Below are 25,961 nucleotides of genomic sequence, written 5' to 3' on the forward strand. Positions count from 1 at the left end.
GCGTTCTGGCGATTTACTCGGAAGGCTGCTGGGACTCCCAGCAGCTTCTACTGAAGCCAGTCCCCAACTCCGGGGACTTCCGGCCGGGGACTTTGGGCGGCAGTATACGCCGTGAAGTGGTTTGCGGCCTGCCAGTAAACCCAAAGCAGAAGAAGAAGTGACGTCAGCGGCTTCATTTGCCTAATCCACCCCCAGGTTCAAAGAGTTCTCATGAACTAAATGTTCATGAACCTTTGTGGGAAAAGTACTGCGGTGCGCCTAATGGTATACTAAAATCCATGTGAAAAAAAATTGCTTCTCACTGTTCTTAGGTCAAATATGTATATGCGATTAATTTCGATTAATTAATTACAAAGCCTCTAATTAATTAGATTAATTTTTTTAATCGAGTCCCGGCCCTAGTTTAAATTTGAAAATGTTATATTTCAGCTTTCTAGTCATGCTTCTAATATGGCTTTCAAAAGTCAAATTGGCATCCAAGATCACTCCCAAGTATTTGACCTCATTGACGTTTTCAATTATTTTACCATTCACACGAAGCTGTGGATGCGAGGTTGTTTTTTTCTTATTCGTGAAACACATTGTCACTGTTTTGTTAGTGTTTAAAGTAAGACACGAGTCATTTAACCATTGAGCAACTTTGTGCAGCGTCGACGAGAGCTTAGAGGCAACCTGTTCAGCATCTTTCCCATGTGTAAACCACCGTGTCGTCAGCATACATCTGGATGTCCACATCCTCACAAACAGATGGGAGATCATATGCTGAACAACAGCGGTCCAAGAATTGAGCCTTGTGGCACTCCGATTGAGCATGGCAGTTTCTGACAGTTTATAATTTATACGGACACAGGTTTAGAGCCGCGTATGCGTGCTCTGACCCCAGGCAGGATTCGCATACTGCTTTTATCTCTGCTGGTCATAACTCATTATGAACCCAGAGCCACGTGAGGGACAATCACGGACGCAGTTGTTGTTGCTCATGATGATTCTCAATTGCTGTGCTTCAGTAACTGTGCTGGTTTGCTGAAGAAAAGAGGGAGCAGATTGTCGGGCCTCCTTCCTATTTATACCGGAAGGAAGCCCGAGGGTGGGGCCCACCTTGCGGGTGGGCGTGGACTACAAGTGTTTCAGTGCTGCACGGGGGCGCAGGGGGATAACCCAATAGCGATAGCCTTAGAGGGCGAAGCCATATACGAAATAGAACAGGAGGTGAACACTTTTCAAAATTGTCAGTTATTGTATGTAGGCCTAGCTTAATTTATAAGCGATTTATTTGTATCAGTGTGAAATTATATAATATAAAAAGATAGTTGTCTTTTCAAACTGTGGGGATATAAGGGGGTAACTGGCTTTTAGAGGTTATGCTTTTAAAAGCATTTTAGAATATTTACAAAAAGAATATTAGAATATTTCACTAATTATTATTATTCATTCATTTATTTTTGTTGTTAATATTATGTATAGTTTTTTAAATGTTCTATTCATATTAATATTGTTTTGAGAGTCCTTTATTAGTGACGTATATCGGACCATTGAATAATTAACTTGTGTTTGTTTATTTTCTTAACACTAGCGCTCCCTGCACGAGGCGTTACCAGTCTGCCATCACCTGTCTCCTCGGTAGGTTGACCTAAAAAGCTCCTTAAAAGTTCGTTTTAATGCCAATAGTTCATTTTCTTGAGCTCCCTCTTTTAACACTAATTGTTTCTGTGACTTTACTGGCCGTGTGTAATTTATTATAGAGCAATTTGTAGAGTTTATCACCGTCAATACTTTGCTAGCTTAGCTGTTTACACTCATCACTATACGTTAGCTTCACAATACATCTCAATGTGGCAGTTTTCTAACCAGCAGTAAGCTAAAATAAAACGTTTCTAAATGTATTTATGTACATATGATGTATTTATATGTTTCCGGAGCTACATTAGTTGGCACTACATTGGCTTTGGGAAACCTCCTTTAATTCTGCTGTTAATAGAATAAATAACAGTTTTGTTCCTTTTCTATACGTCACACAACTGTGACACATGCTTGATTAATGATGCGTTTACAGGGTTTACAGACACTTGTGGCTGTAGGGCAACTATTGCAAATGCTTTACAATATGCAATATTTACAATTGTATTTTATTCTTATGCATATATTGAGGAAGCCAATATGTTTTCATACGTGAGTCTCTATCTGTAGTTTTACGTTGGTCTTTGAAGCTCCTTTAGGTACATGTGATAATTATGGTGGACTTTACAAATAAAATTGGCATGACTGTAATTCATTGAAAAGGGATCCCTCCTCTTGAGGTGTCTTTTAGTTATTTCCTCATTAAAGTTTTGTTTGGGGTAAGTTTGTAATTATCCGCATTGAGGGTGAGGAGATGGAGGGTGAAGTAAGCTGTAAAGCCCCTGGAGGATCATTTGTTTGTTTAGTTTTATTGGGTTATAAAAATGCAATTGACTAGTAATTTAATCCAGGTATTGACTGTAACATCAATTTAGCCATTAAATAAAAAGCATTCTTCTGCTATGAGTTTATCTTCAAAACTGTCCATGTTCTACCAACTGTTTTGATTCTTAATAAGGCTCATGTAGCATTTTGATAAATTAACAATCCCAATATGTTGTGTCATTACAGCTTTTCCGAGAAGCTGGAATTTCTTGTCCATTGAACCGCATTGTTTCCTCCAAAAATAAACCATCAGCTGTTTTCCTTCAGCATGGTAAGTGTCTGCTGCCTGTGCTAACATTCATATTGTAATTGTATCTCTTAACTCTGTGTAGTTTCCTATATTGCTGGATATATGGCTACCCACACTACTGTCTGTCCAGCAGCTCAAGTGTATGTATTGATGCTACTATTTTGATCTAATCCCTTTTGATTTAATCGAGCATTTGTAGGGATAGATTGTCTTATTGTGGCAGAACTTTGGGTTGTTATTTTTGCATTGTGATACTGTTAATCTGTGCAGTGGGAAACATTAATATTGGTGTTTCAGTAATAAATGTAATGGGCATTATTGTTTTTGCATTTAAATTAACTTCAAGTTGTTGTTTTCTTTTATTTTTAGCGCTTTTCTAAAACTATTGCAAAGTAAAAAGCGAGGGAAATGTACTTACTTATTTTCTATATTATCGGGTTACTAATTTCTATATATATTATTTCCTGTTCCTGTAGCTTGTAGCCTGGGTAGTAATTTCCAGAATTGACTGAGCTGACACCCTGACAATCACTGTTTTACTCAGCAAGGTAAGAGTCCTCTAATAATTAATACCTTTGCTGTGCACACTACAGGTTTTCATTGAAAAAAAAATAATTCAAATTGCAAATAATAGCTAGACAGCTCCCGGCAGGCATTGGAAAAATAACAAAAATACAAATATATATTTTGGAAAACTTTGGCACTTCAAAATGGATGGCACCGATATTGTATAATTTCCTGTTAAAAACACAGAGGATGTTGATTTCTTATACACAAACTTCAAAAACATTATACTATAAATTAAAGTATATAGTGCACACTGTGTATACAGTTAATAGGTACAATACAATTGACACACAATCTAGGCTCTGTTCAGTCGATATTTATGTGCTTGTAAATATGCTGTCTGCTGACACTGCTGGCTGTTTATGCCGCTCTTGTGTTGTTATTGCTGCTCTTATGCATGTACACCGTTGCAGTGGTATCCATTCTGATTTCATTTGTTTCTCTGAATGAGCTAATTTTCCTCTGGCTGTGGTTTGGCACGTGGTTTATTACGCTTTAATGAGGTTTTTTTTTTTGCTGTGTTCAATTATGATAAGGATAAGTATGTCTGAGTAGTGAGTATTATGGGCTGGATAGGCTTTGCATTCTAGTCCCCTCACTTGTTTGGTGGTGTTGTTGTTTTGTAATCAGCCCTGAAGCTAAGAATAATATGTTATGTTTGCTCCAGGGATGTAAACACCAGTGTTTGTTGTTGCCATATAGTTATTTTCTGTAATATTTAGACAATATTTACAGTTCTTCATCATATTGTTCACTTAATTCTGAAGCAAATGTTATTGTCTGTGTAGCTTGGAACGATATTACTTCACTCTTAAAAGACCCTGGTCACTTGAATAAGGTCTTATTGCTTATGTTAACATGCATATCAAGAGTTTATGATTTGGCTCTGTTAATCTGCTTCTAGTTGATTATTCATGCTGCTGTTTATATGCAGGATATTTGTGTTATTTGGTATTCATTTTAAATGAATCTTCTTTTTCTTGTTGTTTTGCACTTTGAATAGTGATTTTGAAAAATGTGATGATGGATTTTGTCATTTTTTCTCGTTTCCTCTGACTGCTCACTTTGGTTGAGGTTATTGTATACACTTCACCCATGTGATTTTTATTTTTTATTTTAGTTATTTACTCAGCTACTTTACTTAAATACTTTTTTGTCATACTTTAATTCAACTTTTTGCTACTTTTTAATTCTAGTCCACTACATCTTTGCTCATTACTACATGTATTTAACAAAAATAGTTACCAGCTACTGTTTACACATAAAACACATTACACTTGATATGATTATATTGCAGTATGGTACCAATATCCATCCATCCATCTTCTCCCGCTTATCCGTGGTCGGGTCGCGGGGGTAGCAGTTCCAGCAGTTCCAGCAGAGAGCCCCAAACTTTCCTTTCCCTGGCGACATCAACCAGCTCTGACTGGGGGATCCCAAGGCGCTCCCAGGCCAGCGAAGAGATATAATCCCTCCACCTGGTCCTAGGTCTACCCCTTGGTCTCTTCCCAGCTGGACGTGCCTGGAACACCTCCCTAGGGAGGCGCCCAGGTGGCATCCTAACTAGGTGCCCGAACGGGCACCTAGTTAGGACACTACCAATATATTTAATACAAATCTAAAATGTTCTTAATACTAACAAACTAGAACATTTAAATGATCTTACATGTATTTGTAAACAATTAAATAAGGAATCATTTAACATTCTATAACAATATAATACTTTCAACACAGCCATGGTGCATAATGGGTTCTTTTACTTTTGATACTTTAAGTACATTTAACTGGCAATACTTCTAATTAGGTAACATTTTGAATTCAGGATTTTCAGAACAAAGTATTACTGCTTTTACTTAAGTAAAGGATCTAAATACTTCTTCCACCACTGCATCTCAGGTGTTTCTGTGTCACAAACCATCTGAGTAGCCATCATTGGAAACTGTTTAGAAAAGGGAAGGCACTTTCAAAAATAAAAGATTGGATTATTATCTGATAGGATAATAACTTAGTAATTAACTACATCTGAAAGCAGAAGTCCAGGGCAAATAATTTCAAGTCTCTTCAGTGCGCATGTCACAAAACGAGATGCATTGTGGGACATGTAGTTTATGGGCAACCTGCTTCTGTAAAGTGGCATGTAAACATATAAGAAACGTATTATATTCTTTGCAAGCTCTTGCAGGGCCACATAAAATGAAGTTGCGGGCCGGATTTGGCCCCCGGGCCTCGAGTTTGAGACCCCTGATCTACGCTAACCTCTCTAGGAGCCGCTACCATTGTTTCACAATAACTGTCTTTTCTTTTTGTCCCATCACAAACACCTTAAACAACGCCGTTCCTGCCAGTAGCTCCTTGCATATATTTGTGTGTGGTCTTGTGATCCTGTAATTCTAGCATAATGTTGTGCTTTTACGAAAATCCACCTGCCAAGCAAGGTAATGACACTTGCTTTAGGGATAAAAACATGTCCATCCTCAGTGGACTGAATCAAGAGTCAAGTACACTTAAACACCTCTCAGCCTAACTCTAAGCATTGGAGACATTTTTAAACTCAATTCATCATGTTTGTGTGACAGCTTGCTTTACTGTTAATCATCTAATCATAAATGTAAGGAAGCTGCTTAGCCAACTTTTTATTATTTACACTTCTGCTCCATTACCAATCTAGAGCCCTAAGCCATGTACTGATTCTCATCTGCTGCTTATCAACACAACATCATCATTTATAAAAAGAGTTTGTCTTATTAAAAAAACGTTTTTTATTTGTTATGTGCACAACTTAAAGGGCACCAATCATGCAAAATGCACTCTTGTACATCTTTTATACATGAATATGTGTCCCCGGTGTGTCAGGGAACTCACCAAGTGTCAGAAAACACAACCCTCTCTCTTTTCCTCTATACCCAAATCTCTAAAAAAGGGGCTGTAACGGATCTGATACAGACTGATCCAGATTTGAATTATTTTCGACGTCACAAAAGGGTTGCTCCGCTTAGTGGTCAATTCTCCACCTATCAGGGGAATGAGAGGTTGGGCCACGGCCGGCCATTGCCGCTTGAAAGTGCTGGAGACGCTGTAGTACATATGCCAGGCCTGTAAGTGGCGCTGTAGTCTGCCACAAAAGCAGCGAAGAAGACTTCCCGCGCATGGTTGCCATGGTTGCCCTTCTGTTTATTCTCCGCTGTGGCTCTTTCTCCGACCAACTCTTTCTCCCTCCCCGAGGCAAGTGTTTGCGCCTCCTCCTTTAAAACAAATGAATAATGACTCTATATAATCATAATCCTTCATGCCGATCTAGATCCCTCCGCTTCGCGTCGGGCTCCTGATCAGCCTGTCGGTGTTCTTTTCCCCATAATGACCGCGTCGCTGCACATTATCCCGCTTATTACAGGGCCACATTCTCAACAAAGTAACGACATGACTCCCAATATTAATTGAAATGCTTTTATGGATTTAGAAAATTATTTTATTGATTTAAAAAATAGTTGTATGTATTGATTTAAATTGACATGCATCCGCTAAGAGAAATAGTCCGTTGTTACTGTTTGAACTAACGTAGCAACGGCAGGAACTGCTTCGATAGTGTTTTTGAGGAGCTTTTTTGATTTCAGATTTGAAAACATCGTTGCTTGCTTTAAAAGTAGCACAATTCATTATGTCAAACCTTGGAAAGTATCTAGATATCCCTGCGCTAATGCCAAAGTAACTGCACACTGAATATGTGTCGCCGTTTGATGTCTATGTCTGGACCGCTGCGTAAAAAGGAGGGTTTCTGCCCCATTACTTCTCTTCTTACTTCTATAAGAATAAAACGCGGGGGACGGAGATCTCTTTTTCTCCCCCTCTTTTGACAGCCCAGCAGCTGATCTCAAAGCACGCTCCCCTCTCCTGCAGGGGGGCATGGTCAGCTGCAGCTCACAGAATCAGCCCCCTGCAAAAACAGCACTGGAAAGAGCAAATAGAGCGAAATGAGGCATGGCTAAAATGCAGGATCTGTTTGGTATTTTGAAAAAAACCACTATATTTATATACTTTATATAGGTCTGGCCCTACAATATATTGGTCAAATATAGCATGATATGTCCCCTTTAATAATTCTCTGCTGCTTTTCTGGATTGTGCTTGCTTTCTGCTGCGTGTCAAGTGAATTGGTGGGTGCAGATGTATCTATCCTATATCACTATAGGCTGTTCCTTTTAATGGCTAAAAACACTCTGTTGGAGCACATAGTGCCCACAGTCTCAATATCATCTTTGAACTTAAACCATATTCACATAATCATCCGTTCTGTGAGAGTTGGCAGATTGAAGTAATAGATTGTGTGTCCTACAGTAGAGAGCCACATTCATTATATCACTGACTCTATGATGTGAGAGCATGTTTAACATATAGATTGAGATGACAGACGGTTCCAAAAGGCCCTTGAGATGACCTTGTTCTTTATTAAAGGGTAGTGTAACAATGATAATACATGTGACACTTTAATGGTTTTCCCTTATTAAAATCCCGCTCAAATTACATGAAAACCTCAGAGCAACTGTGTGGCCGTGGACTTAGAAAATTCATAGGTGGCATGTCAGTGGTTTGATCACAAATATATCTTAATAATTTATCTCTCAATTTAAATGGTGGGTATTGGAATGATTTTTAAAAGAGAAGAAATAAATGTCTCAAGTTGTATTTAGTTTGAGAGGCTACAGTATATTGTCTCCCATAAATCTTTCATATAGCAACACAGATTTAAAAAATCCTTTAAATAACAATCAACAGGCTAAATTCTTATTTATTAAATACTTTTCAACATAGCCTTTTCTTTTATAAGTATTTTTCAGTTTAGTTTACAAAGCCCCAGCTTGTCAGTGTCTTCTCCTTAACATTTAGTTCCCAGGGTATTATTGCACTGATAATTGAGAGCAAACACTCTCAAATACACTATTGGTGTAGAGTTACATTTTTGCTTTAACCAGAGACTGAGTGGAGAACCCCCAGGCATGCCCCTCAGTAGAGGGGCTCAGTTTGAGAGCCTAGTGGAGGTTCAGTAAGGATAGGGGCTCAGACCTCAGACTCCAGGCTGGATACCCTGCCCCAGGGCTTTGGCACATAGGGACTGTTGACTCTGCGTGCCACCAACACCTGCCTCCGCTCTCTGCTCCCAGAGCCTGGGGTTTCCCTCTTCCCTGAACCATCGTAGGGCCCAAACATATTGTTGTGGTAAACCACCTGCCTGTCGCTCATACGAGGCATCATTGCTGCGTTATCTGGGCAGTGACTTGTACAGGGAAACAAGTGACACATGTCCTTGGAACTGTCATAGAACTGGGGCGGTCCCTGGGCAAGTGGCCCTACATACACCGGTAAGTCTGTGTACGAGTTCAGGTAGGTGGAGTAGTGTCTGTGCACCACTGTGGAGGAGGAGCGGCGCAGGGCAGCGGCATTCTGCAGGATGGCTTCCCTGTAAGAGGGCAGCCGGGTGGACTCACAGTACTTGAGCTTCTGCTTGTAGGGGTAGGATCCCATATGTGCCGGGTCCAAGTAAGCAGGCTCAGCAGCCAGGGGGTAGCAGGACAGGTTGTGCCCCAGACTGCCATATAGCTTGTGGGGCTTTGGGTTGGCCACTACCACCCGAGGAAAAAGGTCAGGCATGTCTACACGGGCGGAGGATGCAGATGTTGAGGGCTTTGCTTCATCTACCTGATGGATCCTGTCATTGCCCCATGTTGCTTTGAGGAATGAGGCGCGACGGTTGAGTTTGTCCTTCCCCAGGAGTGGTACGTCTTCCATTTCAGGCTCCAGATAGGACTTCATACAGGAGTTGCAACTTCTGCTGGTGCCTGGATAATGTCCCGCAGTGCAGCCAGTGGCAGCACCCACAGGGGCATGGTTGTTAAGGAGGTGATTGGCCCTCAACTCAGCAAGGCAGGACCGAGGTTCATCGTAGTCAGCTCTGGCTCTGGGATCTGCAGCATCAAACACATAGCTATGGGTCCGCCTCTTCCGGCTCACACAGTCAGGGGGGTAGCTGAACTTCCTCCTCAGTGGTCCTCTATCTACGTAGATATCGGGCACCTGGAACTCTCTGTAAGGAACAAAAGGTGACGTGGGGTGCCGGGCCGGGTTTTCCACATACAGCCTGCTGCTGTGGTGGGGGTTAGAAGTACCAGGGGTAACAGGGTCCCGAATGGCGATGTGAGGACTGCTGAGGCTGGAGATGGGCAGAGTCCTCTCTAAGACATGCTGACTGTTGCGGCTGGGAAGCGTATATCGTAGCGGGGTGGGTCGGGTCACCACTCTGGGCTTCTCCAGGAGTGGCTGGGTGGAGGAGTCCCCATAATGAATTGGAAACGTGGGTGTGAGGGCTCTCTGAGGGTATTGTGAGTGGTTGTCTGAGATGCTGGAGATATACGGCAGACGACAATGAGCCATGTCTGTGGTTGTAACTCTAGGTGGCAGGCCAACCCGCACATTGTCGCCCCCCCGCCTGCTCCAGTGCTCTATTGTTTTGGTGGCATTGTCTAGAGAGTTCTCCACTCTGGCAGAGGACACCATGTCCTTGGCTGTCTTCAGCATTTTTAGCATATTGGCTTGTGTATAGTTGGTAGTGACGTCCGGAGTCTGTAAGCTCCCATTGTGGTCAGTATGTTCTACTCCACTGAAGCAGCTGTAGATGCCCTGTAAAGTAACACATGGTGAAATTATTATCTTAAAGAGGAATATGCCATCATATTTGTATTGTTCTAGTGTGACATTTTTGACATACTTTAATGTTCAAAGAGTGCCTTATTTTTCTCATACTGCCTGTGCTGCAGCACCACTTTTCACCCTCTGTCGTGAAAAGAGCCCAGTGTGCTCTGATTGGTCAGTTGGAACGCTATCGAAGCGCAGGTGTTAAATAGTGATGTCATTATGTTGCAGAAGAAAACAAAGGACTCCGAGGTGTTTCAGAAAGGGGAGTGTAGTGTGTAGTGTGTAGTGTGTAGGAGAGAAATTCCCCCTGGAGTGAACTTTAGGATTTTAACATTTGCAGATAATTTGCACAAACAAAAACCTATAGAAAACACTACAGAAAAAGGAAAACCCCAAAAAGCATAAAAGGGTCTCTTTAAAGCCAAATCAGATGCCAGAGTCCACCAACAATCTACAAAACTCTCAAAAGACTTTCAATCATGTTTTGCTACAGGCACAGTGACCTTTTATTGAAGTTTCAGAAAAACAGCTGTTCCTAACAAGTGACTAAAAAAACTACTGAATATCATCACGACAACACGAGTACACATTTAGATTAGCCGTGGTAATGAGCAGCCATGCGACCGTGTTGTAGTTTGTTTATAGCTTTTTATATCTGCCGATTTTACACTGAAAAAAATCACAAAGTGGTGTTAATATAGGGATATTATCCTACTGAACAAAAAGTGTTACGTATCATAAAGGTGTGTTTGCCACAGCGCTTATTTTTTTTGTCAAGGGACCCCTTGCGATTCTAACTTCTGTGTCGGCCTACATGAATACATCGTCACTGCACGACTCTATTGTATGAAGATAATGAGGGCATTACATAATCTGTAAGAATGACTTACTCTGCTGATAGCTAAAAGGAAGTCCAGGCGCTCTGATTCGCGGACTGAATGTCGTAGTTTCCAGTAGAGCAGATGTTCCCAGGAGAAAACCAGTAGGCTCAGGCCCATGGCCACAAGCAGCATGTAGAAGACCCCCGCCATGTTGTCAATGTCCAGCTTGCTGCTCATCACCTCTTTCTTCTCATTACGGCAGATGCCTGTGAGCCAGACGGTCTGCAGCTTCTGAGTGTCGCCTGTGAGTGAGGAGCACAGTCTTATTTCATGGGATAATTAAATCCTTATAAAAATAAACAGCACCCAACATTCAACTCGATGAGGTTTTACAGTTTTTCTGCTTGATTTAGTGAATCCCTCATCACTTTCTTATAATATATATATTTTTAAGGAGACAGCAGTTGTTTGTCCTAAAGCAAAGCAAATAATAGCTGCACGAAATGTTTCAGCTTGTGATACCTTAAAAGGGACCTATCATGCAAAATGCACTTTTGCACGTCTTTTATACATGAATGTGTGTCAGGGAACTCACCAAGTGTCAGAAAACACAACCCTCTCTCTTTTACTCCTTACCCAAATCTCTAAAAACGGGGCTGCAACGGATCTGATACAGACTGATACAGATTTGAAAATAGTCTGACGTCAGAAACGGGGTGCTCCGCCTATATGGGCAACTCTCCGCCTATCAGGGGAATGAGAGGTTGCCGTGGCATGGTAACAGCATGGTAACAGCATGGTAACATGACGCTCGTGCCTCGCCCACCTCCTTTGCAGGGGGGCGTGGTCAGCTGCAGCTCATTTGCCACAGAATCAGCCCTTGTGAAGACACGGCTGGAATAGAGCAAATAGAGCGTAATGAGGCATGGCTAAAATGCATGATCTGTTTGGTATTTTAAAAAAAAACAAATTTTGCAGACATGTTTTATATATGTATGGCCCTACAATATATTATTCAAATATAGCATGATAGGTCCACTTTAAAGGTGGGGTAGGTAATTCACTTCAGAAACACTTTTTGTTAGGGCTGTGCAATTAATCGTATTTGAATTGCGATTACGATTATGGCTTGCGACGATTAGGAAAACAGCATAATTGACAAAATACGATTATTTTGCTGGGTGCGCTTTTGCCCCTCCCTAAAAGCCCACTCGGCCACGTGGGAGTGACATGTGTTGTGAGTGTTCAGTGTGAGCGAAGATGTCAGAACAAGAGCAGCAACTCGTTAAAAAGAAGGGTCGCGGGGAGATTTCCAGTCGATCGCGGGATGTGTCTAAAAATAGAACAACAATATTCTGTTTTATCGTTAATGTCCTGTAACATAATCTTCCTGTGCCAGAATAATGCACTTGAACGCATCAAAGCTTTGGCCGGCGTCACCCCATGTGTCGGGGCGTGGCTGGTGGGCAGTGGGCACTAGTTTGCTGACGTTGTCCGTGGCAACAGGAGTGACAGTCCGCACACACACAAGACCGTAATTATGGCAGAAGCAAAAAAGCCCAAAATATATAATTTTCACTCCGAGTGGGAGGATGATTATTTTTGTATCTATTCCAATTCAAAGTCCATCTGTCTCATCTGCAATGCGAGCGTGGCTTTATCGAAGAAGGGTCATTTAGGAGCGGCATTTCAAAACAGTGCACAAACGCTACGAGACGGATTTCCCTCCTAATTCTGAGTGGAATATGTTGAATATGTTTTACCAAAATGTTGGCTATGTTAAGGAGTTTTCAGTAGGTTGTGACAGTGCACTGCAACATATTTGATTTAATTTATTTTGGTCTAATTTATTTGTATTTATCATATTAATATATGTTTAGTATGGTTTTGGAAGTGCGCTCCAACATATTTGTTGATCTTGTTTATTGGTAAAATATTATTTGTTTTAAAGTTCAATGAATAATCGTCAAAATAATTGTGATATCAATTATTGACCCAAATAATCGTGATTATGATTTTTGCCATAATCGCACAGCCCTACTCTTTGTTATATTCCATGGAATGCTCTTAACATCCCGATAGCAATGAATACTAGGGGTGCACCGAATGGGAAATTCTTGGCCGAAACCGATACCGAAAATAGGAAACAGTTGGCCGAAAACCGAATGCCGAAAGGCCGAAAATGATTAATAGAAATATATATATATAATGTATACATTTTTTACCAATGTTGTTCAGCTACCTGATTATGGAAATAGACATGATTATGGCAAAACTTAACTTAACTAATAATCACTATTATGGGTCCATAACACATTTATTCAGCACTTTTGAATGCATACAGTACATTTATATATGTCATGTATTATTGCTAAAAAACATTATATCGCAGTCTTAGTGTCGCCAACTCGTTTCTAATATGCAAAGACAACAAATTCGTCTATGATGTATTTTCGATCAGACGAGATCTCTCTCCCCCGTCTGTGTGCGAGGGGGCGGGGCAGTTTACACACACGCAGCTGCTACATGCAGCGGAGCACACTGCGGAGATGGCGGAGAGAACGCGCTCCGAGGTGTGGTTAAACTTTACCTGTCTCGATGTGGAGAATACTTGTTACCATAAGTGCAATAAGAGTTTAGCATGTAAGCACGAGCAATTTGTCTAAACATTTAGCAAAAGTGCACCGCATGCAGACGGAGGAATGTACCGGGTTCGACCGTCTTTCTAGCAGCTCTGTAGCTCCATCACGAGTAACGTTTCCACGTCAGGTGTTATGTATGCTAGCAGCAACACACGGAGTTAACTACATTATACAAACATGGGTTAATGATTAGAGGAAACTGAGTTATTTAGTTTGTTAAAATGTCAGCTATTCTGTTTACAGTCTGTCATCAGATTATTTAATACGATTTGTTAAAGGCTCAGGGCAATCTCGATGACAAAGGTCAATGTTCCCCCCCCCCTGTGAGCCAGCCGCGAGCATGGTCGCCGCGTCTTTATTACGTCATCACAACAACACGTTAGATTACCAACGTAAGCCTGTTCTGACATTCGAGTGCTTTGTGAGTGTATGTATATTGGTTTATTGTAAGGTTAGGGTCATTGTCATAAATGTTTATAAATATCTATTCTTATCCATTTATTCAATTTACTAAGTGGTTATACCTCGATTATAGCAGTGCTGGTAATATTCTGTCAAATGTAATAATAATTGCACATCTATGAATACTTTACCATCAGCCAGGAACTGGAGCAGGGCCAGATCAATTGGTCGTTTCCAGCGTGAGTCCTTCTGCAGGGCGATGCCATAACCAGTGGTGGCAAACACTTTCCCACTGCCAATGGTCACCAGCTTGCAACCCTCATCTTTGCCAGCCATGTAATTCAGCACAGCAGCATCGTAGATAAAGGCATCCAGTTTCCTAGCAGGAAGAGAAAAAATAGTTTTTCTCAAATGGGCATTTTGTAACTGTTTGCACCGCTTTGGCTCGCAGTTCTTCTGTAAATATATTTGTACGAGTGTTGGCTGACACCTACCCTGTTTTGAGGCTGTTCAGGGCATCCTCTACTCCCTTCTGGTTGTATTTGACCATGTGGGAGTGCATCTCAGGGTAGTTACTCCTTATGTTGCGCTCTGTGCTTCCATTTGGGACCGTACCAAAGCGGAACGGAGGGTACTGCTCCTGTGGCTTTTGAAACTGTTGAGAGAGGTAAAATGTCAAAACATGTTTTTGAAATCGATTTATAAAAGTTACATTTTCTATCAGTTAGTAGTAGCGTATGTTACGTGCCGTGTTGTGTTTGTGTGTGTCTCTCTCCCCCTGATTGTCTCCCTCCTGGTAGGGCTGTCCCGAATACCATTTTTCGGGCTCCGGATATTCGTTAGTAATCAGCAGCGAATATTCGTTCCGCGTGGGGGGGTGCATAGTAATCAACAGCGAACCGCTTCGACACGAGTATTTCGATGTATTCACCGCATTCTTTTTGTTATTCTACAGTATTGTTATTTTATAGTTATTTGTTAATGTATACAACCCAATTTGTGTTCTTTGGAATTGAAAAGGATATTGCATTGTGTGTGTTACTTTCGTTGCAGTTGTATATGTCTTAAGTGTAATTTGGCTTGACTTCCTATTTTGTATGGACATGCTTTTATTTTGAAGGAGAGTTAGCGCTGTTGACAGGAAGTTGTTGTTGCTATGGAAACAATGTGACAGAGATTAATGGAGAAAAAGTAATATCTACATATAAAGACGGAGAAAGTCAACAATAACGTGTATGGTTAAGTGTTAGCACCCCCCGAAGAGGCACAAGCTCTTACGTTGATATTGGAGATTTCAATAAATAAAAAATAAAAATAAAAACGAATATCCGAATAACGAAATTGAAACCCAAATAGTAGCCTACTCCAACGAACGAATATTCGGATATTCGGGTACAGCCTTACCTCCTGGTGCAGCCTCTCCCTCAGGTGCTCCCAATCCGGAGTAAAGGACGTCCCATTGGTCTTAAAACTAATTTCCCTGCTTCTCGTGGTTTCCTTGCGTCTCTCCATGCTTCCCTGGTGGGAGGGACTAAACGCAGGGAAACGACGCAAGTGAGGGACACGAGAGGTTTCTCAATACTCAAATTTCCCCTCCTCGACTCCTCGGTCCTCCAGTAGTGACCCGGAAATGAATTTCAGCGTGCCATTTTGAAGGACATCTCATTTCTCTAAATGCACACCGAGGATCGAGCGTCGAGGAGGCTCTCTGGAGGAGCTATAACCGAGGAGACACTGATGGTTCCTCCACGGCTCCTCCGTGGATCCATTTACGGGAACGGTGGAGGCGTGACGCACGGCCAGACTTATCTCAGCCAATGACAGCTCTGCATGCATCCCCTGGATATTATTTTAGAAACTGCTTTCATCGCGTCGTGATGTTTCCAGAGAGAACAGCTGTGAGGTCCGTGCAGAAAGCAGAGCAGTGTGTACAATATATATCACTCAGCATAACAGGCCTACTCTCTTTATTTGCTTTAGTTTAGTAGATATCTACAAACAAAGAGTCGATATTTTTCTAAGACCATTTAGTGCTTCACATAATAAAATACACAACGGCTGTAGCCTGATTATGCTTTAGGAGCTGTAGGTGTGTGTGGTACAGTGTGTAGGTGTGTGTGTGGTACAGTGTGTAGGTGTGTGTGTTGTACAGTACGTAGATGCGGCGGACAGATGGGTCTCAGTTGGTTTGGTGTCCTATGCTTACTTTTAATACTTGTAAATACAACTTGTGGCCCGTAATTTCAATTCCCTATTTTAGCGACCAGAGAGAGGGGGGGAGGATATATCCAGTCTCTGATTGTGTTACGTTATTATGAGAGTGCTCTCATACTTGTTTGATTCTGAAATTGTATATATTTGTATAAATATATATGTGTGTGTGTGTATATGTCCGCATCTGTAGCCTGTTATTGTCTCATTATACCGCACTGTCAATTAATCAAAGTAAATATATAAGTCATCATGAACACATGTGTCCATCAGACAGAGGGCTGCTGTGCCTCCTGTCATCATTAATGGACGTCTCTTTAAAATGACCGCTCAGAGGAGAGGAGTTCTCATTTCTCTAACCGCCTGCTGCTTCCCCTCCTCTCTCCTCGGTTCCCCTCCTCAGTCCTCCGCTCGCAACTCCTGTGGGCGGGACTAAGTATCGAGGATAGGAGTCGAGGAGGGGAGTCGAGGAGGGGACATTTAAGAATTGAGAAACCTCTAAGGATTCCATTTAACCGACCTGAGATGCAGCCTGGGTGTTTCTCAATGTCGAGGAAGACTCCTCCAGAGCCACTATTTCAAGGATGCTAGGTCATCGAGGCCCGCCGAAGGACTGTTCCAATGTCCAGGATCCTTGGAATTCTACAGAGGCCTGCGTCCTTCGTTGCGGGAAATTTCGAGGCTGCCTGTTCCACCATTCTTCGTTTTCCGAGGTTAGGAAGGATTCTTGCCTCGCTTCTGAAGGACCTGACTCGGAAAGGCATGTCCTACGAAGGAAGCGTCCTCGACATTGAGAAACACCCTCTCTCTCCTTCTCCTCTGGGCTGCATGTGTGCAGCATGTGTGGTGTAGTGTCGTGTCTCTGTGTGAGGCCTACTAGTTTAACCTGTATTTTGTTGATTGTTAGGAGATGTGCTCCAGTGTATCTTTGTGTATTGTTTTACTTTAGTCACTTTCTTTTAGGAGAAAGTTGTTCTTAGTTTACCTTTTTAAAGTGGACCTATTATGCTATATTGGAAATATATTGTAGGGCCATACCTATACAAAACATGTCTGTGAAGTATTTTGCTTAAAATACCAAATAGTTCACCCATTGTAACCATGCCTCATACTGCTCATACCCCTCTTTTGCTGTCCTGTTAGAGAAATGCGGATTTTGGGTCCTTAGCTTGAAAAAAAAAAAAAGAGGCGGCGGAGCTAATGCCTGATCAGAATTCTACCGGAGATAAAGTTAAATTCTGCTGTGATAAAACGCCATCCTGTTCTAAACCACATCAAAGATTATTTCTGAAACAGTATGGAGCTCAAATGCTTTTTCTCTTGCGGGTTTATCACAAGGTGAGTTCCTTTTTTTATTTCCTGCTTTTTAAACACGTGCTCTTTAGTACAGGTTAGCTCTGAGTGTTAGCGAGGCTTGCTAATGTAAACAAAGACGAGATTACGTCCAAAACACGTCAGGCATTGTTTCTGATAGCAACTTTGTGTGGGTCCGCTGCCGAATTGACGTCATATCGGCAGTAAATCTGTATCCGCTCGTTGTACACCCTTTTTTAAAAGATTTGGGTACGGAGGAAAAGAGAGAGGGTTTTATTTTCTGACACGCAACAAGCAGCTTTATTTGCATGTCAGACGCACCGGGGACACATATTTATGTATAAAATACATCACAAAGTGCATTTTGCATGATAGTTCCCCTTTAAGTTTGCTTTGCAAATTGGCTGGTGAGCCCTCTTTTTCTTTTATTAATTAAAAGACCATCTTGTGGCTTCACAAATCAGTTTCCTCTCCTTTTTTCTCTCGCCCGGTTATTTTATATTTTGTCACTTCCCTTTGGTACCCCTAGTCCAGGAGGGAACGTAACAGCGTACAAAAGCTTGGTTGAAAACCTTTAGAATACATTCATATAATGACAGCCACCACCTAAGAAATGTGGTGATGTCAGCCTCAACTCCCAAGTGCTTTGTGCTAGTTATCCAGCTGGCCTTTTGCTCTACTACACATCAAACTGTACAATTCAAAGACGAACAGTCAGACACTGTGTTCAAAGACATTCAAATATCCTTGTCTGCTGTAAGAAATGAACTTTTGTTCTTTTGCTTTTGGCAGTGCTATATGCATTTAATTAGGTGTGAGGAGGCAAGTGAGAGAGTGAAAATGCAATTGTGAAAATTGTACTTTTTCATTAACCTTATGCAAATATGTTCTCAGTACAGTAGCAGAGGGAGAATTTGAGTTACGTTTGTGGATGAGAATAGGGGTAATATCGTCTTGACATCAACCCAACATCTTCTGCATTCTGACATTAAACCTTAAGCAATCTCAGAGTTTTTTCTGAAGTCTGACTTTAATCTCAGATCTAGAAAAACATATCACTTTTGCTCAGATCTAATCCTCTCCAATAGATTGTGTTTATAGTGCAAAAAGGGATACAAACCTTGTACAACCCAATATACCCTACGACCTCCCGCTAAAAGATGATGTAGTGCTACAACAACTTCCTGACCTTGACGTTTATTAGGAACGACTAATTATTTGCAAGACCAAAAATGTCTGCATTTACTCTGAACAACTTAAACATTGCTAGTACTGTTCTTTTCAATGACAACATGAAACACTTTTGGCATACACCTTATTGTACTACACAGGACAGAGATGTGGTATGGCGGGCACAAATGGAGGGTCGAAGGAGGTTGGGCAATGTCAGAGTTAACATGATATGTTACCCCATCACAAGGACTTATAAGTAAAGTGTCTCTCCGGTAGGGATGAGGTCTTAACACAGCACACTCTCCTTAGAGTCTCTATGCTAGTCTTCATCACTCCCCTCTCTGATACAAGGTCATTCTCTGTGGCTTCATCTTGTACTTCATTTACATTTACTTAACCTGAAGGGTGCTGCACAGCTGGACAAACAGCAGTACAACCCTGCATCCCCTCCATGCTGCTATGCAGAATACTGTTAAAAAATTGATGGAATCGCTGTTGAAATGGCTCTATTTCTTTGTCTGCACAGCGATGTTAATGTATAATGAGAAGAGAATGACTGCCAGAATCGTAATGAGCAATGGACAGCTTGCTCTTTTCCTCAAATGCCTCTTTAATCCCTTCAGTTGCCTGTGAGCAAAGTTTCTAGAAACCATTTCTTATGCTGGAGGTTTAACATGGATTTACATGTCAATACACTTATAAAACACATCCTCAGGCGAGACGAATATGCATAAGATAATACCAAAGAATTGTAATAACCGTCTGCCCGGAAAATCCACTTGTGTAATACATGTAATTTTTTTACAAACCCCATACAAAGAACCCGGGGATGTAATTCAATTTCACCACTTACTCTACGAACCCTTTTATGTTTTACGGGGAAAGGAAAAGTCATAGCCATGACATTGACACTTCTGGATTTTTGCCTTTCATAGCTGTATCTCACACTGTTTACACACCCACAATAGACCACTTTGTGTTTTTCCTAAGCTGTAGATCAAACACAACATCACGCCTGATAACACACACACACAGCTCTGTCATTGGCAATGACAGAGCTCTGTACCTTTTTGTCACTGAGTCCGGAGACTGTGTCGATGTATTGCTCCTGGATCATGAAGGCTGCCAGGTTGGCTGTGTAGGAAGCCAGGAAGATGACAGCGAAGAAGGCCCAAACCAGGACCATGATCTTACTAGTGGTGCCCTTTGGATTCTCAATGGGGACCGAGTTGTTGAAAACGATTCCCCACAGCAGCCACACAGACTTCCCAATAGTGAAGGTGGGACCTCCGGGATCTAAACAGGACGAAGTAGAGTAGACAGTATCAGTCTATACATGGTGAACAATGTTGGAGGAAATGCACTCGTCTATTTACAATGGTCAAGATCAGAATGGTCCCTATAATGTTTTTATACTTCCGCCTTTTTGTAAAACTTTAGTCAACTAAAAAAACTAAATTAGTTAAGGTTGGGGGCTACTGCGGTTGAACTAGCTCAGCCTGTAAGGACTTGGTTTAGCAACTTAAGGGTTGCCTGTTTGAAGTTGTGATCGGAAAATACACAGTGCTGTCTGGTAGCTGGAGAGGTGCCAGTTCACCTCCTGCCATTGAGCAAGGCATCAAACTCCAGACTGCTCCCGGACGCAGAAACAATAGCAGCACCTTCTCTCTGACACCTCTCCATTAGTGTATGTCTATAGGTCCTGTTTGTCTTAATACAAAGACAGCTAAATAAAAACAGACGCAAAACGTCCTAAAATACATCAAACGGAGGTGAGAAACCATGGAATGAGTTTAGTCCCTATCCTTGCCTTTCTTTATCCATTATAAGAAGCTTTATAGACCACATGGCTTCGAAATGAAACCGCAGTCAATTTGCCGGGCATTGATCCAATATGTGGCCACTGTAAAGAGGCTTGGATTTCACATACTCTCCGAATTCCCTCAAAACTTTCAAGACTTTACTATCTGTGATCTTTCTATGTAGAACTTCAGGGATGACGATATTGAAATAAATTAATTCAAGCACATACAAAAATAATTCCATATCGTCTGCAGTATGACAAAGGTGAATTTAAAAACAAACAATAGTGTGTGGCAAGGAGATACTCCATCTAATGTTTGGTTCTGTTTCATGTGCATACAAATGGAAAATGTAATTTAGTTTGCAGAGGAAAAAAGAGACTCGGCACACTGATTGATTTGCAGCCTAAAGGCTGTTTGTGCTGATCTGAATCTGTCAATCTGTTCAAGTTCAACAACAACAACAACAACAGAGAGGCAAGACTTACCTTTAGCAGTGACCAGGCTGCGGTTGTATCCAACTGGACTGCAGTATTCAAATATGAAGACTGTGATGGCCACAACAGTGAGACACATGACGAACATCATCACCCACACAGCTGGACTGTATGGTTCTTTAGGGGAAGAGGACATAGGACACAGTCAGACAGAAGAAAGAGTTCACAGAAACACTCAACCTTCAAAGCTCATCTGTTGCAAACTGGCAAACAATGACAAATTATTATCATCAAACTATCATACATTTTTTCATATAGGAATTGCAAGCAGCTGCATTCCATCCCACCAATACAAGTCCAATAACACTAATTAGTTAGTAATGCATATTGTATTCATGTTGTGAGGGTACATAATGTGACATTATTAATTTATCAGTTGAACAACTGTAATGAGCCAAGAAGGCCAATTTTCATCTGTTGACCCTGGCCAGAAATGTAGATTACACTGCACCCTAATAATGTATTTTATTATATAAGGAATACAAAAAATAAACATTAAACACAAACACATACAAATACAGTTTAATATAAAAATAAATAACCAGTTATGAAACATTTCAAAAATGAAACATGCCTTAAAGACATATTACTGATTATTACAATTAGAAAGAGTAAGTTGAATTAAACTGTGACTGTTTCAAGCAAAGAGATACATACCCACATATGTATTCATTACCACAGACAAGTAGGAGTCTCTCACCTAAAAAGGCAGATGGTGAGACAGTCCCATTACTTCGGGCCACCATCACACTGATCCCCGTCTCCACAAAGGGCACTGAGAAGTCTATAATCTCTGAGCGCTCTTCGTTTATGGTCAACGAGCCAATGGCCATGTCGGCCCGCTTGTAGAACACCTGTCGTGGAGGGGAAGACAATGGAGATATTTCTTTAGGTGAGATGAGAGTGGCAACAGAGTGGATGTTTTTGTGGCATTATCATAAATTGGACCCAGTGTAACAGCATCTGACAATATACTGGTGACCTTTCAGACAAATCTCATCCATCAGTGAAGCCAAAACCCTCGGCCTCTGTCCCTGAGGGTGATGTACTGTCTGGTTCTTCCAGCAGCCACACTGGCACTACTCCAGGGGTACTCAAATACAAATCTTAAAGGTCCAAACTATTTTTTTTAATAAGACAAAGGTCCGTTTATGACGGTCATTCAAACTTTTAAACAATTGCAACAAGATTCTTAACACGAGGTTGCAAAAACAAAAATAATCTGTATGCAGCAGTTTTCATTGTTATTGTGTTTGTGCTTGATCCCTCAGAGTCGCAGTGTAAGAGCTGCACAGTTATGAATAAAGGCAGCTGCACCCTCTTTCATTCAGCATTCCCATTATTGCTTTATAAATGTCTTGCCCCCTTGTGTGTCCACTGAGGTTTGTCAGGCCCAACACATCTTCAACAAACTCCCCCTTTGCCTCATCATAAAAACTCACAAACACCAGCAACTGAGCATTGTCAGTGGACTCACCCACAGCTAAGGAAATGCACTGTGCATTTTTTTATTCCATCACAAAGCTGATTAATCAAATCACCAGCCAGTATTTATGTTCTTCTGGTTGCTGTGGAATCTGAGAGGGGGATTTGCTTGATTTGACCTGTTATTTCCTCTTTTTGTTTGCCTTCAAACATGGTCTCCATCACTTCAGTCATGCATTCTTTTATACTCAGTTATTATCCAGTGGAAAGTCCTTACCTACTGGCCTAGTTCAATCAAAGTGGTTACTTCTTTTTGGCTGGGCAGTGTAGTTTTACACACCGTCTTATTTGACTTTCTCAGGACTTAAAACTGTTTTTTGGGGGCAGACCCCCTCAAAGAAAAAAATATATTTACACACGTAAGGTCATCATCTTAACAGTTTTGTATGCTCATCCGTGAGCAGAGCATCAAGTTGACATGTCTATTACAGCTGAATGCGGCGATTACCATTTTGTTCAGCAAAACTTCTCACAACATTATTAAGATCCAAAGCTTTAGTGCGTTTTGATTCAATGCTGAGTACAGCCAAACTTGACAGTCTCTTCTCTGTCATTGTAGACTGCATATACCTCATTCCTTCAGTAATTGGGTCCGAATGCTTCTCGCTGACGGGATGCTGAATAGAGAACCGCAGTGACGCATCCTAAAACCCGGAAGTAAGTTAGCATTTTTACCCCGTCCGGTTCCTTCGATAAAAAGCAATGCAATTTCTCCATAGGATTTTGGAAAATAGCTCCAAATAAGGTCTGTGTTTGACACACATTTAAGAGACAGATCACGTTTTGTTCTACGACATTAAATACATCAGCAGTGACCCCGCTGGTGATTTTTGAAGAGTTTACGTGTCTGAAAAACGATGGTTGTTAACAAGTGGCTGAATAGGACTACAGAAGTTGTCCAGGCCGTTTTACGTCATTACACCGAACACGTAAAACACTCCCGCTAAGTTTGTTTGCCCTGTTCTGCTTGAAAGCAAGTACCTGCCTCCTGCAAACTGTTCAAACAAACACTTCAACTTGTACCATTTACAATCTGTATGTTTGAATATGGATCTTAAGTTGGCGTGACGTTGAAGCAGCAACCCTGCTGTGCAGTGCTACTCAAAGTGTGGTCCGCGGACCACTGGTGGTCCGTGAGCGCCCCCTAGTGGTCCGTGAGTATATTGGTAACATTTCATATTTGAAATAAATACATTTATTTCAGTTTTCCGCACTCTCGCGGGAATATATCCGCAGTGGAGCAAGGTTAAGTTTCACTTTCGATTGCATGATATAGCCCAGCGCAACACCTTCATCACACATGTTGCCACTTGTTTGTACCATTTTCAGGCGATTTGTAATCTGTTCTAGAAAAACTGTGTTTTTTTAAATATTTGTGGAGTCAGGTGGTCCGCGAAAAAGTTTGAGAAACACTGCTCTAGGCCCTCTGTGAGGGCCTAAGATATTCTACAAAATAATATTTAAAAACATTAAATGTTATATATTGTTTTATATATTTTTTTATATATTTTTTTAGTTATATTTTTCATTAGTTTTACCAAAATAACTTGATTTAATTGTATTTAAAATAACATTTCCAAAGAAATAAATCCTTCGAATCTGCCTATTCAGTTTCTGTTGGAATGTGAAGGGTTAAATGAAAGAAGCTCGTCTCTGCGAGTCTGTGAAGAGAGGAGCTGTTGGACGTCCAGGCGGTCCAGCTATGAATTCACAGAGGGCCCCGCTATAGTAACTGAACGAGAGAGTAATGTCAAATGACAGTACAATTAACCAATCATATCTTCCCTCTAAATGGGTGGGTGTTATTATCGCGGACTTTATGACAAGTTCCGCCCGCTGTGAAACTTTTCTTGTTTCCATAGCAAAAACAACTTCCTGTCAACAGCGTTAACTCGCCTTCAAAATAAAAGCATGCCAAATTACACTTAAGACATACAACTGCAACGAAAGTAACAAACAAAATGCAATATCCTTTTCAATTTCAAAGAACACAAATAATAGGGTTATTTACAGGCGTTGTTTTGTGTGGTAGAGCAGTGCTTCTCAAAGTGTGGTCCGCGGACCACTGGTTGTGTGAGCGCCCCCTAGTGGTCCGTGAGTATATTGGTAAAATTTCACATTTTTTATTAATTAATTAATTTAAGTTTTCCGCACTCTCGCGGGAATATCTCCGCAATGGAGCGAGCTTAAGTTTCACTTTCAATTGCATGATATAACCCAGATAAACACCTTCATCACACATGTTGCCACTTGTTTGTACAATTTTCAGGCGATTTGTAAAAAACGATGTGTTTTTGGATATTTGTGGAGTTAGGTGGTCCGCGAGTGTTTTTTTATTGGTTAAGTGGTCCTTGGTATGAACAAGTTTGAGAAACACTGCTTTATAGCATAACGTTAGCATTGTGCTTCTTGCGACTAGATTTATGCTTATCCAGGCGCCTTGGAGGACTTCTTGGAGGAATTAGATAATCTCCTCTCACACATCCCTGAAACTGGCCCTCCCGCTGTACTTCTCGGAGACTTCAACCTCCAGACAGGGAAGATAGACGAACTAACATCCCTGTTAACCGCCTTTGCTTTCTCACTGTCTCCATCCCCACCGACTCATAAAGCTGGCAATGTCCTTGATCTCATATTCTCAAGGAACTGCACTACTTCTAACCTCTCTGTAAACCCGCTCCACACATCCGATCACTTCTTCATTTCATTCTCTCTACCCCTTTCCAAACATAACAAACTAATCTCTTCTCATCCTGCACTTGTCCGCCGTAACCTTCGTTCCCTCTCCCCCTCTACCTTTGCCTCGTCGGTGCTCTCAGCCCTCCCTTCCTCTGACTCGTTCCAACTCCTGCCTTCAAACTCTGCTGCAGAAACTCTCCTCTCTACTCTCTCATCCACTCTGGACTCTCTCTGTCCTCTCGCATGTCGGCAGGCTCGTCAGTCCCCTCCTGCTCCCTGGCTAAATGATGCACTGCGTGCTAATAGAACCGTCCTTAGGGCAGCAGAGCGGAAACGGTGGAAATCCAAACACCGTGACGACCTCCTAACCTATCAGGCTCTCCTCTCCTCTTTCTCTGCTTCGATCTCTCAGGCAAAAAGCACTTTCTTTCAAGATAAGATCCAATCTTCCTATTCCAATCCTAAAAAACTATTCTCCATCTTCTCTACCCTCTTGGACCCTCCAAAAGCCCCTCCACCCTCCTCACTTCTGTCAAGCGACTTTGTTACCCACTTTGAAAAAAAGGTTGATGATATTCGCTCTTCTTTTTCTGACTCACCTTTACTCACCGCTGGGTCACCAGACCCTCCTTCCACCAACACACTAACCTCCTTTTTCCCTCTCTCTCCAAGTGAGGTTCTTACCCTCATTACCTCTGCCCGCCCTACCACCTGTCCTCTGGACCCTATCCCTTCAAACCTCCTTCAGACTATCGCTCCTGATATTCTACCGTTTCTCACCCATTTCATCAACACTTCTCTAACTTCTGGTCACTTTCCAAACAGTCTCAAGGAGGCAAGAGTAAACCCTCTCCTAAAGAAACCTACTCTCAACCCATCAGATGTTATAAACTACAGGCCTGTCTCTCTCCTCCCGTTCCTGTCTAAATCACTTGAACGCGCTGTCTTTAAACAACTCTCCTGTTATCTCCATCAGAATAACCTTCTGGATCC

The 25,961-nt window shown here is 41.5% G+C and overlaps 1 protein-coding gene across 1 annotated transcript in view; it reads right to left on the minus strand.

The window, feature by feature from the left end:
- Positions 1-7,667: 7,667 nt before the first annotated feature.
- The window catches only part of grin2ca (glutamate receptor, ionotropic, N-methyl D-aspartate 2Ca), a 96,724-nt gene continuing 78,430 nt past the window's right edge, over positions 7,668-25,961 (minus strand). Inside the window, exons 7-13 of the mRNA XM_034206171.1 lie at positions 21,505-21,658; positions 20,796-20,921; positions 19,572-19,801; positions 14,302-14,462; positions 13,999-14,186; positions 10,833-11,065; positions 7,668-9,927 (exon numbers count right to left, since the gene is read on the minus strand). Of these exons, the coding sequence (XP_034062062.1) occupies positions 8,311-9,927; positions 10,833-11,065; positions 13,999-14,186; positions 14,302-14,462; positions 19,572-19,801; positions 20,796-20,921; positions 21,505-21,658 (2,709 nt within the window). The 3' untranslated portion in view covers positions 7,668-8,310. The remainder of the gene's footprint in view (positions 9,928-10,832; positions 11,066-13,998; positions 14,187-14,301; positions 14,463-19,571; positions 19,802-20,795; positions 20,922-21,504; positions 21,659-25,961) is intronic.

Source organism: Gymnodraco acuticeps, unplaced genomic scaffold (assembly GCF_902827175.1).
Source record: "Gymnodraco acuticeps unplaced genomic scaffold, fGymAcu1.1, whole genome shotgun sequence".
Taxonomy (NCBI): domain Eukaryota; kingdom Metazoa; phylum Chordata; class Actinopteri; order Perciformes; family Bathydraconidae; genus Gymnodraco; species Gymnodraco acuticeps.